Source organism: Colletes latitarsis, chromosome 10 (genome assembly GCF_051014445.1).
Source record: "Colletes latitarsis isolate SP2378_abdomen chromosome 10, iyColLati1, whole genome shotgun sequence".
Taxonomy (NCBI): domain Eukaryota; kingdom Metazoa; phylum Arthropoda; class Insecta; order Hymenoptera; family Colletidae; genus Colletes; species Colletes latitarsis.
The window spans coordinates 23,288,312-23,307,533 of NC_135143.1; the positions used below are offsets into that span (position 1 = coordinate 23,288,312).

A 19,222-nucleotide genomic window follows, 5' to 3' on the forward strand; every position below is an offset into this window, starting at 1 on the left:
TAAGAGCGCGAGTCAGTCAAGTAATATTGCAACCGGAGCAGGTGGTAATTAGACGGGGCCAACTCTGGAGAATTCATCACCCGTAGAAGAAGTTTCTAACCTAAGCTGACGATGACGTTCTTCGTCGTCCGAGCAACGCGTGGTCGAGTGTTGTCATGCAACCTGACGTTTTCCTTGACCAATAAACGAACTCTTTTCGCTCCAATTCATTGCTCAAATTGATCAGTTGGCATTGACAGTGATCCACTATGACTCTTTCACCTAGTTCGAGTAGCTTATATTAGAACACATATGTTATATCTCTCCATACGAAGGGTGAAACTCTTACGTGAGAATATTAGATACTGATAACATTTCCAGTCAATGTTATTTGACCAAATTCATGCTCCTTCGACTTTTCTTATCTAGGGTGAGTTCGTGCAGAATCCATCTACATTTTAGATTTTTTCCATTTTACGCAAACGATTGGATATAATTCTTTCATTTGGACAAAGCTTCTCTCGAGTTTTCGTTGTATTTTCAATTTGAAACGAAGCTCCGAGCTATGTAAAATTAAATTTACACAACTGTTTCTTAAGCCTAATAAATGAAACTATACATCGCCCCGTTAAAAAGAAGTTAACGATTCCGAAATACTTTTGATACTTCCGGCTGGAAATAAAAGTCGTCACACTACGTTCTCCGCGAAATTAATCAATTGCTGCCCGAAACATTCTTTTCCATCTTTTAAAGCAAACGAGTTATTCGGGTGACCTGTTTCAAATGTCCCGACCTGTATAGGACGCAAGGCACAAATGAGTTAATGTACTGTATAATTTGTTCGTATTTACCGAAATGTTTAAGCTGGGAAATCCACCGATCGTGTTTCTTGCGAGCAGAATTCACGAAGGATCGTCTTAATCGTAGCTTTGGCCCTAATGACTAATGCCGTGCCTAGATATTGTGACATCTAATGCTTGTCAGCGAGAAGATCAGGAAACATAACGCTTAAAGAAAGCATTCTAAGAGGAACGAGCATCGATGGTTCTGAAATCTCCAAGTTCGCTATTTTGAGGACTATAAACCGTTCGCCCAAATTGATGACAGTGTCTTCAGATTTTACGCGAGACAGCACGCTTGGAATTTACGAATTTTACGTATTACTCAGTTCAGATAACCTTCGGCGGTGAAAAGAAGTTCAAGCTTGATGAATCCGACGGGTTTGATGGTTATTGGCGTGACCTGGCTAGAAAACCACAGAACTTTCCTCAGCGTAAATTCGGTGGCGGTTGCGTTATCATCTGGGATGTCTTTGGCGCTTGTAACATGCTCGAGTTGGAGTTTACGACCCACAAAATCGACGGTGAGGAATATCAACGCATTTCTACGAAGCGTCTGTTGTACGTTGTTGTAGAAAGTCGTTTTTTAGACGAGATTTAGAATTAAAAAACGCGATTCTCGAGATTTGGCAGAGATTTATTTTGGCTATCAATTTTTACTTCTTCCCCGCTAAAAAATTGTGTATTACTCAACCCTCCTATATTTTTCTACACATTTTTAAAGTGGTTTGAGAGAACATTTTATACGTCTTTTTATATTTCTGGGAACGCGAACGTATCGATGTAAATCTTTTTCACGGCGATTTTGTTTTCGTCGACCGTTGAACGTGTCAAATCAATTTAGACGCACGTATTTTTGCGAAAAGCTTTAAATTCTGAAAATACGGTGGCGTAATTGCGACGCGTTCCGTACCATCCGTCTTGTTCCGGTTCACAGGACGGACAATGTCATCGAGGTGTCGGTGATTACGACACGTTCGGAACTCCGCCTTGTCGATACGAGCGTAAGGCCAATTCTGGGACACGTAATTACCAGAAAGGTCAGCACGGCAACCGCGACACAGGTGCTCGGGCAAAACGACGCCCATCGATCGCGAGAAAATCAAATTTTAACTGGCCGGACCGAAGAAAGCCGGCTGCGCTTGGAATCGTATTATTTTGCGTACAAACGGACGATCGTAGACATAAGCTCTCGTATTTTCAGTTATTTCTGTTCTAGGCCGTACCAACTATGCTTTGAACATTTACGAATCGATACACGTGACTGTACAGGGTGTCTCGTAATACGCGGAACCTGGCATCGATAATTGATTCAACATTTGAAAGCAATGAAATAAGTTTGTACCAACACGCGTCACGTTTTACCTTGGTCCGGTATTGTAGCCAGTTTTGCGTTGCAATAACTCGTTCGACACACTCGGTTGGTACCACTGATTCCGTTCAACTGTTTACAAACAATTCTTGACGTCTTACGTACGACCTCATCGAGTGTTTCGTAAATACTGGTTCATAGCGAGCTCGTAAGTCTGTATTGCGCTTCCAATCGGTTGGACAATAAAGAACGTGTGTGTTTGTTGGTACCAAGAGCTAAGATATTGATTTCCGCGTGTAGTTTTATTTATTTGAAAAGGTTCTTTGTAGTTGCCTCGGAACAATTATAATGTGGGTTAATTAATTGCTCGATTAACCAAAGCCATGAACTAACGTGAAATTTTGATGTTACGATTATTTTCGGGTTTCGTACAGTTTAGATATTTTGCGTATTCTGTCCTGGTCACCTACATTTCGCTAACGCTTCTTCGTCGTGACGTCATTAGCACTCTGAATCACAATTCGCGTGTAAGTAACGCCGAGAGAGACACCGAAAACGTTAAATGGCATAAATCCTGCGGGATATGGAAATACGAGATGCTCTGTCATAGACTTCACAACCCCAAGTTTTCAATTAAAGTGATAACTAAGTGGAATATGAAACGAACAGTGCAGGACTGCGTAAGTGAATAAGTCGACTGACGAATTCAATCAGAAATACATCGTTCTTAAGTAGTTGATTGCGAGAGGGGTTGCCCAAAACATGGGTGAATAATTGCCCAGGGGTTATGAATTTATTTGCATTGGTGAGCATGTACTTCAACGACGAGTGTTCGATCCCTTGTAACTGTTCCTAGTTTCAATAGCGAAACAAAAATCTGAAGAAAGTGTTTCGAATGCAGATAAAATTAACGAGAAGTATTTTTATTCTAAAATCGTTACTTTTCGGACGAGGAGTCGCTTGGCAAAGAAACTCGTATTTCGAGGCTTGTATTGCTAGAAATTTATTTTAAAAAGAGACGCGATAATAGGGCGCGGACATTCGTCGATTGGGAATAAATCTCGTCCCGAGCAAGTTAACCGGGGCACAAGGTTATATCAGGACCAATGGAGACGTAAATACCGAGACAGGATATACGTATCACGCAACGCGGACGTCGAGCCAAAAAGGGAATAGGATCTCTTCTTGCGGATATATGGCGCATAGTCTCACCTTGACACTGAAAAAGCCTGGCCGTATAGAAAAGAATGTCATTGATTTACGAAACAAGTTCACCGAGAAACATTACAGCACTTGCCGCAGCTTTCACTGCAATGCATTAGCCGTTCAAACACGTTACGTGACAGACACCTTTCGTCGGGAAAGAAGGATGAAAATATTCCTCCGCGTAAAGGTTGATTCCCACCAGCGCCCAAGAAGCGCGACGCTCGAAAGAAGCTCGTTAGAAAAAATTATAACCTTGTTTTAAATGCGAGTTGTATGGGTCATTTATTTGCGCATAACTTTTATTTCAACTATTTTTACATACCCTTTGGCGTTTACGATTTATAAGCACTTAAATAGAAAGGGTGGCTCGGACAAAAGGGTTGATAAATTTAACTAAATCCAACTAGTTATATAAAAATAATCGCCATATATTAGTCGATGAACGATAAAACTTTGAGAAATAAATGCACCGAGTACCTTTGCTGCGTGACCCTCGACTCTTCGACCTTTGGCCACTCCCTTCGTCTGTTTGCTCGAGGAGCGAGAGCAAAAACCAACAGGCATTTTGTCTCTTTCTCAAAATATAGACTGTGAGAAGACTCGTAGGTTCGGCGACCCATTCTCGTAAACCGAAACGCTCCGACCATGTCACAGAAAATAGCTGAGATTCGCCACGACACTGAAAGAGAGGCGGTAAAAGAGGGCGGATTTCGCCGGCGGGGAATTGTAGGTACTTGACCGGATCGTTGACTTGAAAACTTTAGCTGCAGTTAACTTTACCCAGAAGGGTTTGATTGATTTTGTTCCTCTTTTAATACATCGTTAAGTACAACGATCTAAGAAAAATATATTTTATTAGAAATATTCGATCCCAATTTCAAGGAAACGGCTGTAGAATCTAATTGCAGAGCCCAAAATATCTATTTTTATTTATAAATTCTATTAAGGAGAATGTTCCGTGAGTTATTACTGTCACCCCTAAAGTGTGTTTAACCGAATTATTGACACCCCAATTAGTGTCAGCTGACCAAATACTGTCGGAGCAAAAGACCCAATTACTGTCCCCTTAACGGAAAGTGAAGTTCCTATCTTAGTGAAATTCGACGATACACAGTCCTTGTATTACGATTGCAATTATTTTTTACGATGTATATAATCTAAAAATTATTTGTAATGTACTGGTTTGCACAGAAAATTATACACAGATATGATAATCGTATTATCATTAATTTTTCCTTTTTTTTTTGCTTTTAACGCGCCCCTAACAAGGGTTGCACTGGTGCCGTGCATCATTAGATTCAACGGAAAACGGACGTTGCCTATAGTGCTTTCCGGGCCATACGCAGACATAAATCTTGCACACAAATGACCCAAACCGTGAGCGTTGTACCACTGACCAACCTCCCATGTTTCTCAAATACTCAAAGTACATACAAAACAGAGTTTCGTGGCAGCACGACTACTCCTTTAAAGTCAAACGGAATTTCTGGCAGTCGGTATAATTTCGGCAGTGAAAGAGAAAAGAACTCCTTTCACACCAATGTTTACTAGTCAACGTGATCAAAGAGAAAATTCTGATATCATAAATTTATCTTTGAACGTGAAATTTCGTGACATCCTCTTCTATCGTGATCGAAGAGATGGAACGATCGCGTAATAAATATAGTTAAAATTATAAAATATAAGAAGCGTGAAGATCCAGTGTTCGAGAAATGATTTTAAACCAGTGACAAAATGGTATTAAAGTTCACGGAGGTGAATTCGGAGCAGTGGCGTCAGCAGTACGACGCATGTGACCGTGCACCAATCCGTATTTCTCGTGTGTGAATCCGAGTATGTGGGGGATGCAGGTCCAGTTAACTGAGATCCAAACATCGGGCGCCGGAAGTCACACCTGTGCTTGTATCTCGATAATAAAGCCACGGCTAGCAAATTGATTCATACCGGTGCGAAGATTTTATCGCGACGAAAGGTCGCATATTTTCGACAACACCCTCCCTATACAAAATAGATGCGAATTGGAAAAAGTTCGAGAATATTTTATATGGTATCGGGATCCACGAACCAACAAGAAGTAAACTCTATAGACCTATAACATCGAGATAGAAGCGGTTCGGTGGTGACTCATTGGAGAAGCTGTCGGTCGTCGATACTTTGGTCATCGAGTTCGAGTTCCACCCTTCGTGCACATCTTTTCCTTCGATTTCTACGTTTAACGCGAGAAACGAAGTTGTAATTTCTCCAAAACAGATTTCTGAATCTCCCAGAACCTTATCGATGCTAACTGTATTCTTGTTCGAATCAAAGTTTCGAAATTAAAAATTCGTCGAACGATATCATTGGTATTCTTCTCGATTTCTTCGCCATATTTTTAGTTTCTTAAAGCGAGCGACTCGATTGTTAATTGACGATACGACGTGTACGTAGATAACTAATTTTAGACGAAAAACAGGAAGAAGTGCCGGTAATTACACGGTCGGAAAGCCGCGGAACTGCGAAGGGAGGACCATCGTAGAAAAAGAAACGAGACGCGGAGATAACCACCCTCGGAGTGTGCTCAAAGGATTATGCAACATGGATCCAAGCGAAATCCTCAGTATTCGTATGCAACGACGAAAGCGCAAAGTGCCAAGGGACGCTCGGCGAACGTGAAAATTAAACCTGGATATTTGCATTGCACAAATATTATACGAAATATATAACGAAATAGAATTTCAGTTGTAATTACGTGCTATAATCCCGCGTATTACAATCTAATCTAAACTCATGGATCGTAGTTTTCCGGTAAATGAGATTGCCGTACCCAAGGGCTTGATAGAAAATTTCGTTTCCACTATGGCGATACTTGATGTTCCAAATGTTCGATCCACGAGTTCGATGTAATGCAACATTTTATTCTACTCCGAACAAGTTTATTTCTAAGAAAAGAATATTCTGAAAAAATTGGTAGTACAATTAGAAAAGTAATTGATATTATTACGAGATGACTAAAATCATGGAAAGAATGTTTACGATAGCAGATGGCAGAGTGGCTCGATTACTAATGTGGAAAATGTGCATTTTGCAACGGATGTACTCAATCAGGAAGAAAACGATCGTATTAGAAACCACCACCGGAAGGAACAGAAAAACGTTATCTCCGTATATAAAAGGAAAACTCAATTTCGCAGGGCCAGATTATTGATCGTCGACAAATAGGCGGAGAATACATTGTGGTCTGAACTACAATCGGCTATCGCAAGGAATCAGAAATAGGTTTCCTAACCGATAGTATACAGAGAGAAAGATACGTCAAATGATTGAAAGACCATTAAAATAACGTTTTATTTTTCTACGCGATACTATACCAGTACATATTGAAAAAGATGATGAGAATTTTCAGCTAATGTTTAATGTGCCACACATGTGCACAGTTTAACATTTTTCGAGTATTCATTTTCACGTTTGGATGAAAAGTAGAACCTTCCTAAGATCTCGTTGCGTTTCGTTGCATTTCCCAAGAAAGTCTTTATTAAAAATATTCCACTTTGTCCACGTACGATATTCCCGACCGTCGTTACTGAAAATACAACTTTATGTCGAATAATCTGCCCGCCATTGTGCTTCCGGCCGAGCAACATGCATGTGTCCCGCGAGGAACGAAAAGAGAAACGCGAGAAGAAAGGAAGAACGGAAGAAAGGAAAAAGAGAATGAGTGAAAACGTATGAACAAAGGGCACGGAGAACTTCTGCGCCGGAGTATTTTTCACGTCCACCTGTTCAATGAGAAAATATATATCCCGTTGAACAAGATGGCCTCCTGCTGATGTTCGAACACAATGCTGAGCGAGCGGAATGCACGACGAAACGCAACCGGAAAATAAAAACCGATAATTGTACCTGCGCCCTAGATCGAGAGATCCGATAAAAAGCAAATAATGATCGTGAACCCTATCGTTGACCATCGCTTCGTAATTGATTCGAGAATCGACATATTTTCAGCGAGAAAATTAATACTCGATGCTTCCGATTCATTTCGAATCCATTATTTCCACAAGGATTAATTGGGGGAGTTTAAAAAATATTATTTACTGTTATTCGTTTCTTTACAATCGATTTTAATTTAGAATTAAAGTTGCAGTAAATTCTCTGAAATGGTTTCTGGTGTAATATTATATTTTTTGGTAAAATGAAACTTAGTTCGTTTGTCATGGCAAGTAGAATATGTAGCATGGTAGCAGTCTGGTACGGAACTGCTCAAGAGTAATATCCGTCCGACGATTAAGCATAGAGGAGATTCCGTAATATTATGGAACTATATGATAACAAGTGGAACTGAATATATTCGTTCAAGGTGAGATTTTAAAAAATAAATCTGGTGACACTTATGAATGAGATTGCAAAAGTAAGCTCTAGTAAAAGTTTAAGGTTACACAGTTTCTAATTGTTTAAAGACATTTGGGCCTCGTGAGCAATTTGCCGTGTATTGATCTGGTACGTCAACGCGTTAAATCCACCTAGTGTACACTTAATTACAGAAATTCGTGCCAAATCAGGGAAATATAGTCAGCTTAACGCTACTACCCCTTTGTTTCAACCCGTGTCTCGACGAGCTTGTTAACATGTTTGTTATCACCATTCGGTTAGAAAACCGTCTCTCAGTAATCTTATTTAATACAGTATGTGCTAATAATTATGTTCGAATAGAGTGTTAGACCCAAAATGAACAAGATATGATCAAATTGTACAAACTAATCGCTATTCAGAATGAAATACTTGCTAACCATGCTTGATCGTAAACTTGATAAGATAAATTGGTTTGTTTTATTATTGCCATAAATATGAATCATTAGTTGGGGAGCCTCAAATTCTGAAAATTGTCTTAGAATTCTTGAAATCGTTAAAACAGGTATTTTTCCGCCTCAGATGCTTATGGACCCCCAGAGGACGATTGCTAAGTGAGATCTAAATCAACTGTCTAGCTACAATCACTAAAAGGTCATCCCCTCTGTGCTGTCTAATCACTCTACTGCTCAATTTCTCATCTCCTCGCGTAACTCCACAGACGTGTGCTCTCTGTCTTCCAAACAGAAAAGTTGTCCAGACGTGAAAGTGGAGATTGCATCCAGCATGGCTTAAAAGAGGGGGGGAGAAATTGCTTTGTGTGTGGCCAATTAAGTTGGACTCAACTAAACATCGGTCTGACGTTCTAGAACTGATTAATTAGCAAATGGTCGCCTACATTTGCCAGTAATCGAATAACAAATTGGATAACCCAAATCATGCGACATTCACTTCCACGTTTAGAGAACTCTATTACGGCTGAAGTTCTCCTTCGAGTCATTTTCAACTAAATAACGTTAACCATATTGTTAAAACTCATTTCAACGATTGTTCGAAGACCGAATATAAAGCAATCGCTTCGCGGTTTCATCATAATTATATTCACGTATGTTTATTTGATCCAATTATAGATTAATTTGTCGCGCGATATCGAATCGAACATTGGCGTGATTTTCAATTTCCTGGAATGCTAAAGAATTTTTGGATACCGTGATATTTCGTACATCGTACAATCGCAGAAATCTCTCAATGGGTTTGTTTGCGTGAGCGGCTTTCGCAGCTCCACATTGTTCTAGGATTAAATATCACCATGTCAGCTACTGAAATAAGCAGTCGCACAATGCAGCGCCGTGAAATAAAAGACGGCCTTACACAGCTCGAAGAATATCTAGTAAAATGCGAGCAAGATCCTAATCCGAGGGAGCTAACTCGAAAATTACAGTCGCTGGTCGACGTCTTTATTGAATTCGACGATACGTATTCGCGAAGCAACTGAAAACGTTACAATATAATGAAAATTCGAGTCAAGGAACAGTTTATAGCAGAAGATATTTGCATCGATCTACTTGCGATCGCTGAGAAATTGCTGGCCAAAGATAAACAGAAACGAACGCACGAGCGATGCCAAGACCCACTCGTCGCCTTCGGTTGAGAACGTGGCCAGAGTGACATTGCCAAATCTTGAATTACCGAAATTGGATGTCAAGGTCGAAGGATTGCGTAAAACCAAGAATACGAATGAATCTCTTACTACGAGCCGTCGCCGCGAACAATTATTAGAAACAAAACCAGCGGGGAAACTAAGCTGCGCCATTGCGATAGCTTGTCAATCATAAACGAGAGCATCTGATATCGTTCAAATTATTGTAAGAACCTGTAGACTCGTGGAACGTCGCGTCGCGTCCATAGAAATCGGACAACGTAAATCAGATAGGGGCATGGACGCGTACTATGCCAAAACAGTAAAATCTGGTGAATCGTTTAACGTGAAAGGCTTCTTAAACATTCCCAACATTCGTGTCAGACGTGTGAATTCAAAGATTTGTAACAATTGAATATAATTTCTCCGGTAGAACCAAAGCTATTTGTTCGAAACCATACATCGAACAAATACCATTCTGTTTTAATTGTTTAGATTGAATACTATATCCCAGCTTACCTCACAGATCTGAAGATTAAAGAGAAGTGTAGTTCGTGAAACCCTAGTCATGATAGGAGCCATTTGGATCGCGAGAACGAGCATTAATCGGGAGCAATGTTAACGCGAATAAGTGGACGATAAGAGGCAATGAAAAGAGACGATTTTAAATAGTTCTCGTTAACCTGTAATTCGCTGCAAATATCATTGTCGACGCGTCAATCATGAGAATATAATTATTAGATACGACCATCGCGATTCCTGCTTCCAAACGACAAAATCTAGAATCGCTACATAAACGAAACAATGTGTGTTTATAACAGATTGGCTAATTATCGTTTGAAACTGGAAATTTACTGCAGGTCAAGGCAGTATAATTCCCGGATAGAGATATCTCCTAGAAAGCGCTGCTCCTGCACGATCGCTGACCGAAGCTATACACAATGATAGAGGCACAAATTCATGACTACAGCTACCACCTAATAACGATACACTTGTCTCGCGGAGACTCTCAGCCTCCTCATCGTTTCTCAAATCTGCAATGTATCGTGCAAAAACCACTCGATCACGACACAATCAGAATCTGAGAAAACATCAAACATATACATGCAAACTTTCATAAGACATTACCATACCAGATATTGATTAGTACAGGATCAAGGTTATCCTTCGTCAGCATCAATCGGATCAAGATATCTTCGCTTCAAAGATCGGATCTTGTCTTATAAATAACTTAGATTACTTATCGGTGCAAACTACACTATCCATAACGACTCGGGTTTAATAAATGTGTCGTAGCGCGAAGGTATGCTTTTAAATGTCTAGATATTGCATTAAGAAGACGATAAATTGGATAGTTATATTTATTAACTTTTAAATATATTCTAATAAGTGTTTTAGTTTGTGCCTTGAAAGACCAAATATTTTGATTCAAGTAAACTTTCATTGGAAAATTTCCTGTGCAATTTTGTAAAGAATCTTTTTTTACCGATTCGTTATGAATGGGTTAAATAAGCACAAAATTATTTCCTATCGAACAAGTTATTTAATATCTAATCGTGTCTGCGTGGAATTCCGTATAGTACAGTAGTACCTCGAGAAGAGAAATTCGTATAAATCTGGTCTGCAGGGAGACCGATATTTCCCTGAGAAGGTATTCACGACCCTTTTCGAATATATTGGTCGCTCCAGACGTTTCCCACAATCTCGCATTCTGCACGGTTTCGATGCCGCGTGAGAATTCGAGGCAACCATAGCTTCTTATCGATCAGCCTCTTTATTCTATCTCCACCGTTCCCTGACTTTCTCAGTCAGTCATGTTCCGATAATATATATCATACTTTTCATTTTTCGCCATTTACCAGATTTTATTATGCTCGCGGTTGCGATCCCTTCGAACGATCATGTTTAAGTAAGGAGAAACAATAATAATAATTCACGTACAAAATATGCAAAAGCTACATATTATAATAATTCTATACCCTTGAAAAATAAGAAAGAATATTTTTGATGGATTTGAAGGGACGTTAACGGTGACTTATGTTAAATTCTGATATAAGCGATGACGAACCATGACTCTAAAAGTGAGAAAATCTGATCGAGAAATCTGATGTAACGCGATGAAACCCTGAACATATAAAAGCCGCTTAGCGGACAGCGGCACGTCATTCTTATTGCAATAATGGTATCCTATACCTACATACTAATATTCCCAGTACTTAAATTTAATTACATCATTATGGCCCAATGAACACGATTTTAGTTTTTGAGATCCTTTTCTGGTAATATTAGAATGTCTACCTACATTTAGACCTACGAGGCAGAAAAGTATTGGATCTTATTCTTAATAGTTCTAAAAATATTAACTGTACACGGTAGACTTTGTATTTAAATTTATAATTTCATGTTTTCAAATCTGTTATAATAATTTTATTAAATATCGCGAGTACGTATAAACTTGAAAAAGAAGTGACGCGTACGGTGTATCAAATCAGCACAGATGGAAAATTTCCATACAATGAAAGACGCTCTATGGAACCATCAATAACTCCCTCTTTACACTCCTTGCACGCTAAGGCGTATACTTATAGCCCCGTACAGGGTGGACGAAAATCGTAATATTACTGAAATGGAGGGCGATTCTTGACGTGAATATAAATCGAATATGTGGTAAAAAATTTTTGTGAAAAGTGGTAAAATAATCGATTTTGTACGCATATATTTGGAGCTCGCGCACGTTGAACACGTGTTTAATGTGTCTGACCATTGCTCGGTATTTCTACTTCTATCGATGTTTTTTGACCTTGTTAGTGGTAATATCCGCTTATCTGCAGTTTTACTATTTTCAAACCAGTTAAAATCCAGCTAAAACGATATCATCGTCACTGTTTATAAACACAGGTACAAGTAGAAATAGTCAATAATAGTCAGACGCGTCAGCAAATCGTACTCTTATCAGAATGACTTATTTTATCCCATACTTTCACTGAATTTTTATTTCATTCTGTATACCGTGGGACCCGTCACAGTGTACGTAGATCGAAATATCTTCTTGTCACTCGTGTCACGTACGAGATCCTCCTCCTTACTTTTTCGCGGTTGGTGTTGCGACCCTCCCTTCCGTGAAGTTTCACCCCATCCCTTCGTCGATTCTTTACAACCGAAGATCGATTGAACAAGCACGTGGAAAGCAATTAATCTACAGTGTCTGTTTATACGCTGCAGCATCTTCGCGGGAAACAGCTACGTAATGTTAATTATTTTCGACGTGAAAGTTTCAGTTTTTCAGTGGCGCTTCGCGACTGATTTACTGCACAAATACCGTCATAAATTTGAACAAATCGCTGAGCCAGGATGTCTCTATTAGAAAAAGATATCTCCGTTACTTTTAATGATACGTGGAAATGCCAAGGGAACAAATTGTTTGATCGAAATAATGACCAAGCCTAAAAAAATGCTGAAATAATTAATCCATAATGCTGTCCGCGAACGGAATGCTGTTTCGTGACCAAACGACGTTGAAATGGTAACTAGTAATTCATATCGATCTGAGCCATTCTATTTAAAGCCAAGTCATGTTTCTTAAACTACTCGCTACAAAGATAATGTGCCACAGATACGAGCTAATCTATTTTTCAGTAGAATAAAATATTCTCTGTATTATGTATCATCGATAACACCGTTTCAGAAGAAAAGAAACAATCGTGCTTCTATGTTTCTCGTGTCTCGAAATTTTTATCGTACGGTATACGTGACTTCTGGCATAGCGTGACAAAGAATGCTTAAATACTTCGGCCCTAATGGTGCTAATAATAAAAGTTTAAAGTACAGAATGCGCAATAATGCACGAATTTAGATATCAGTCTTCCTTGGTACGATAGTTCCCTGTACGTATTGAAAACGTTCGTTCAATAAAATAAGGTAGGCACACGACAAAATTGTACGCGAACATGCGAGCCAGTACATGGACGACACTCGTCGATCGATGGACAGCTTTCATGATAGAGCAATGACACGTTACTAAAGATAGCTTAAGCATAGACCCGGATTTATTGTTTGCGGCAAATATCTATGCTTTGCTTTCTGGTAGACGACGTTGGTGTGTACGTATCGTATAAGAGCATCGAAGAGTTAATTATAACTCTAGGTACTTTGAAGCATCTCTCCTTTATCGCGTACTCAAGATTCAAAGGTACCCTTATGTTTATTATTCGGATAATTTTAGATATCTTTATGTGTTCATAAATCTCAATCCATCGCGATAATCACTGTTATTATTTTTGATCGAATAATTTTTATGTATGCGGTATACGTGTAAAATCGTCGCGTTTATTACACAGTATTTGTTCCCCTTTACTATTCGAGTCCAGCAAAATTGTTTTTCATGTTTATTATGCTTCAGCAACCATGTAATTATATATTTTTCTTATAGCAAGTTTCAAAGTTTGAACGTAACCTGTGCAATGAATGATCAATAACTTTACAGTAGTTTTTACACCTAGAATGCTCCAAGAAAATGATTTATGTAAATAAATCGGGAAGTTCCGTATAAAAAAACAGTGTAACTGAACTTTGCAACAGCACCGATGCACTTGGGAGAAAAAACGTATCATAGGATAATATAGGCAATTAAACCATATACAGGGTGTTCGGCCACCGCTGAGAAAAATTTTAATAGAGTATTCTAGAGGCAAAAATAAGACAAAAATCAAGAATACCAATTTCTTGATGGAGGCTTCGTTAAAAAGTTATTAACAATTAAATTCAAAAATTTCAAATTGTTCTGAAAAAATTATTTTCGGTTGCGGGGGTCAATTACAATCATTTTCGGGAATAGACATACCCCCGAAATTTTGCGCATTTTCGAGAAAAAAATTCGGTACGGTCGGAACTTTAAACGTTAATAACTGTTTAACAAAGCCTTCATCAATAAATTGGTATTCTTTATTTTCGTTTTATTTTGGTCTCTAGAATCTCCCATTAAAATTTTTCCCAGGGGTGGCCGAACACCCTGTATAATGTTCCTCTATACTATTCTATCATCTCTTGGAATAGAGCTATAGTCTGACCCAGTTACGAGACTTATCCTATGGATGCAAATGAATATTAAAACTATACTACATTCAATACATTTATGAAGTTAAGAATATAGTGAAATAGTAAGAATAATTGTAAATTAAAATGTAGACGCTGGAAGAGTTTAAATATTTAGAACGAAGGTATCAATATTAAGTTATTAAAAGCTGTGATCTAAGGAGCTATGACGAAACGAAACGAAGAGGACAACGAGTTCAAATCTTTTAGTGACACACTAAGACCCGAATTGTCTTTGATCTTACGACTGCAATATACTTCTCCAGCAAGGAGATGTGAAGACGAACGAGTAAAAGTAACAAAGGACGTCTGCTCGTGAGAGTTCTCTGATATCAAAAGATAGACCTCGTTTACTTGAAAACCCATTAGTTTTCGAACTAAATTACTGCAGTAAAAAAAGACGAAATATTAGAAAATAAAATTATGCAGGCATAAATATAGTGTAAATATATAATGAATCAAAATAATGTTTCAGGAGTGATCATAAACTAATAGGAACAGTAAACATGGTTAACAAACTTGTGTTATATATTACGACGTAAATGTATCGTTAATGGTATACGTGTTTTCATGATCATCTTACAAAATTGTAAAGTCAGAAGCTAAAATTCTGCGAAGACTGTTGCGACTAAAAGAAAGTCTAACGATGAAAGTAAACTTGAAACTCTTGTAATCAACAGATATACATCATTTTGATTCATTATATAATGATGGAGCAGAAAAATCAACAGACTATTACACAGTCTAAATATACTTGATCCACGGGAGAATGTTTAATCAAAGTTTTTTCTTAACTGATTAGGCCGGAAAGCTCATTACAAATATCTCGCGAAGCATCAGAAAACCCATTTACGATCGAGAAAACCTGTTCTTGAGATATTACCTCGTTATGACACTAACAGCAGCTTCAATTTACTTTCTATATTAAAGGTCACTCGATTATCGTAATAAACGATTTTAACTGAACCACTTTTCGTTCGAAATGATGATATTCAAATTAGAAGATTCTTTTTTGAAAATATATTTCTATTATTAGAGAATCTAGAATGGCTTAAAGGGGGAAGGGAGGCTAATAAAAGATTTCTGTAGCCTTTTCGTCTTCTACGGATAAATATTCAAGCAACTTCAACCCCGTCTGCGCTCACTTGTCGCAACGAAAATCTGTTTTGCGTGGAACCACAAGTTAGCATACTGTAATCTCCATAAATTTGACTTCGTTTCTGCTTCAAAGACCGTTTACTACGTAAGCATCGGAAATATTTATTCGATGCATTTCTCTCGAGATGCATTCTTCAGAAGGAAAGGATCAAGGTAGATTTGTTTCGACTCGCACCTATCACACCGGTACACTGCGAGCGGTGTATCAAGCTCGTCGCTTAAGGCAAATTGCGCTATGAATAACGAACCATGCTGGCCGAGACCTTGACGCTTTCAGACAGCATTTACCGAACTGACCCAGAACTTCGTTCGGGTTAGAGGTTTAATCTCAGAATACAGTGACTGGAAAGACAACGCCCACGTGATCGTTGACACGTCAAAAACTACTAATACTATTTCAATACTTTATTATTCTCAAAGTATTCGTGCATTCGGTGCACCGATTAAATACATATCTGAGTTTCTTTATTATCGATACGTAAAAATGAATTTTCTGTTGCAGGTGATACTCGTGAAGTGGAACGAGCCTTACCAGAAGTTGGCATCGTGCGACAGTTCCGGCGTAATTTTCGTGTGGATCAAGTACGAAGGAAAATGGAGCATAGAACTGATCAACGACAGAAGTACTCCAGTCACGCATTTCTCTTGGTCGCACGACGGACGGATGGCTCTCATATGCTACAGGGTAATTCTACTTATCGAACTTCGAATATTTCATACCAATGGATACTCGTCGAGGGTTTCGATCAGCAAGCTCGTTTAACGAAAGGGATTTATAGAGTGCATATCAGTCTCTTGACAGTGAATCGCGTAGCACCTGGATTGGGTCCAACTGATAACGTTGTTTCCACTTGTGAATCTCGAAACCGACCGTAGACAATGTTAAAAGCACAAAGGGCTTTATTAACAAAACTATGACACGTAGAGCTAGCGGAAGTAAAATTGATTTTATGGAGTGCTTTTAGAATTGGCATGTGGCAGCATCAGGAAATAAATATTGAATTTCTAACCGAGGACGGTCGAATGAAAATACATCTTATTGGCCGTATGCAAAGCGAAACGATTATTCATTCCGGGAGACTATGTATACGCGCGGCAATACAATTTAGATATGAAATAAAATGCAAACTGTAGTGTACGTGTGTGCTCTGAATTTAAAATCGAGCACGCTGAATTATTTATGCGCTCGGCAAAGATCCTGTCCTTCTTTTTCGTTAAATAAGTTTCTATATTGAAAGACTCGGATGAAAGAATATAAGGGCATGACATATGATGCACGTTTCCTGGATTTTATAACTAAATGTCACCGGATCGTAAGAATAGATACAAATTTGTAAATTAATACGATTATTTTGTAACTGTTACACCGTAACAACCGAGTGTCCGGTCAATTATATTCGAACTTTAGTGCACGGTCCGTGTTTTAATTTACTTTACTGCAATTTAGAACAAACGAAATAGATTAATCGTATTTCATTGCAGGACGGTTTCGTACTGGTTGGCAGCGTTGCTGGTCAAAGGTACTGGTCATCGATGTTGAACGACAAGGCTACGATCACCTGTGGTATTTGGACACCAGACGATCAGCAGGTAAATTATACTTTTGTGCTTGGAAACAAAAATTTCTTTACTCGTTACTATACTCTTTTCTACAAACTTTACATACGAAACAGTTCAAATTCATACGTGAAATATGATATATTGATATCTGCTTCTAACCTTGCGATACCCACGTTATTATAGCGTAGTATTACACTCGATCATAGTTGTCAAAGTTCCATTACAATGTAAAAACATTCTCGATGCCAGTGACAAATTGTCCCAGTAACGACGTCATTTGTACCAATAAAAGTATATCCATACTTTGCTATCTAATTTTTTAAAGATTCGTTTCTATAAGGATCGAAAGATGCTCTAATATTTTTTACGACGGCGTGGCTTTGATACACCTTGACATAATTACCAAACTTATTTGTCACACTTTGCCCATACAATATTAATAACGATGTCAACAGGTATATTTCGGAACGACGGCGGGGCAATTAATAGTAATGGATGTTCATGGAGCGATGGTATCGGAGGTACAATTAGCAGCTGGTGTCACTTCGATGGCTTGGAGCGCCGAAAAGTTTACGATGGAAGAAGGAGATGATGATTTATCGAACGACAGATCCCACAGAGGTATCGATGATCTTGCATAGTACCTTATAAAATGATACGGTCGAATAGGTGAATTTTAAAGAGACGAACGACAACTTTAAAGCGACTTCGCGGATACTTTTATCGTTACTTTGATACGAACACACCTATACTGTACTTTTAATAGAAACAGTACTTAAAAACTTTTTAATAGCTCATTTTCGAGGCAGTCGACATTAAACGAGTAAAAAGGATCAAAGTGTACGCGATAGTTCGCTTTATAATCGAGACAAAATCAAGTGGCTGCTGAAAACCATCGAAAGCTTACCACCATCCTATTGATTGACAAATCCCTAGATTTCTACCTATTCGTAAAATCTTCTATTTAAATATTTTCACATTTTCTTGAATGGAAATTTTTAAATCCCTCCTGCCTTGTACGAACTTTTCTGGATAGTAGACCGTCGTACTTTAAAGTTTTATAACTTCTTTAATGGTTTTTCTTTTTTGATCAGACTCCATCATAATTTATCATTCTTTTATACTAAAGAAAATGCGAGTAACTTCGAATACTTGTTTCCAACGTGCTATTCGTATCACCTTCCAATTTTTCAATGCAAATGATTATAACTCATACGGTTCAACGATTTGAAAATTCATTAGCAGCACGCAGACCACCCGTAAACATAATTGGTATTCTAGGGTTAAACATTAGAATCGTTAGGGAACCGAAAGCGACGTTATTCAAATATTCTTGAAGTAACTTTGTGGCGTCTGCTTACTTTATCAATAATTCTCCCGCGAAGTTCGTCTCCGGCGATTCATTATTATCGTCGGAAGGGAGAACCGAAATAGGATAATTAAGGGAATGAGAAATACGTATTTGCAGACGACCGGAATTACGTGCTAGCAGTCTGCCTCGCCGATGGCAGTATCGTCATGCTGCGATCATTCGACGACGTGTCGCCCATAACGATACGTACGAACCTAAAGGCACCGTTGCACGCTGAATGGAGTAATTCCAGAAAATTGTTAGCGATCGCCGGAACAAAAGATTCGGATAGCCCTCAGTGCAGCCCCCACGAGTACACGAATCTTCTAAAATTTTATTCGGTCACCGGTGCCCTTGTCTACACTACGGCGATACCGTACACGCAAGTACGTATATTTTTAAACGAACGTTTGTCCACACTAAAGAGCCGAAAAGATTGTTGCTAGATTAAATTTAGATTTAGTGACCAGAGGCATTGACTAATTAGCGAGATTTCATATCGTAAAGACTAAAGTTAGATTTCTCTCGTACAGTAAATGTCACTCAAGGATTTATAATTCCGTGGAGTAATCGTAAGATATTTCGATCGTAACGCGTGTTATATTTTCCCTTATCGATATCAGTGCGCGGTATCGGCGCTCACGTGGGGCCACAACGACAGAAGACTTTTCGTGGCGACCGGAGCACGCGTCCACGCGGCATGGGTGTCAAGGTAATTCGCATTTCTCCGCGTAGATATTTTTATCTTCGCCGTTTTCGTACAA

General features: G+C 38.6%; 1 protein-coding gene and 1 long non-coding RNA gene across 4 annotated transcripts in view; one reads left to right on the forward strand and one right to left on the reverse strand.

The window, feature by feature from the left end:
• The window catches only part of LOC143346425 (uncharacterized), a 316,064-nt gene that overhangs the window by 281,589 nt on the left and 15,253 nt on the right, over positions 1-19,222 (reverse strand). The window lies entirely within an intron of this gene.
• Tusp (WD40 superfamily protein Tusp) overlaps positions 1-19,222 on the forward strand; it is a 54,513-nt gene that overhangs the window by 25,341 nt on the left and 9,950 nt on the right. For both annotated transcript variants that reach the window (XM_076774082.1, XM_076774083.1), the window contains exons 3-7: positions 16,050-16,232; positions 17,030-17,137; positions 17,563-17,728; positions 18,576-18,844; positions 19,082-19,170. In XM_076774082.1, the coding sequence (XP_076630197.1) occupies positions 16,050-16,232; positions 17,030-17,137; positions 17,563-17,728; positions 18,576-18,844; positions 19,082-19,170 (815 nt within the window). The remainder of the gene's footprint in view (positions 1-16,049; positions 16,233-17,029; positions 17,138-17,562; positions 17,729-18,575; positions 18,845-19,081; positions 19,171-19,222) is intronic.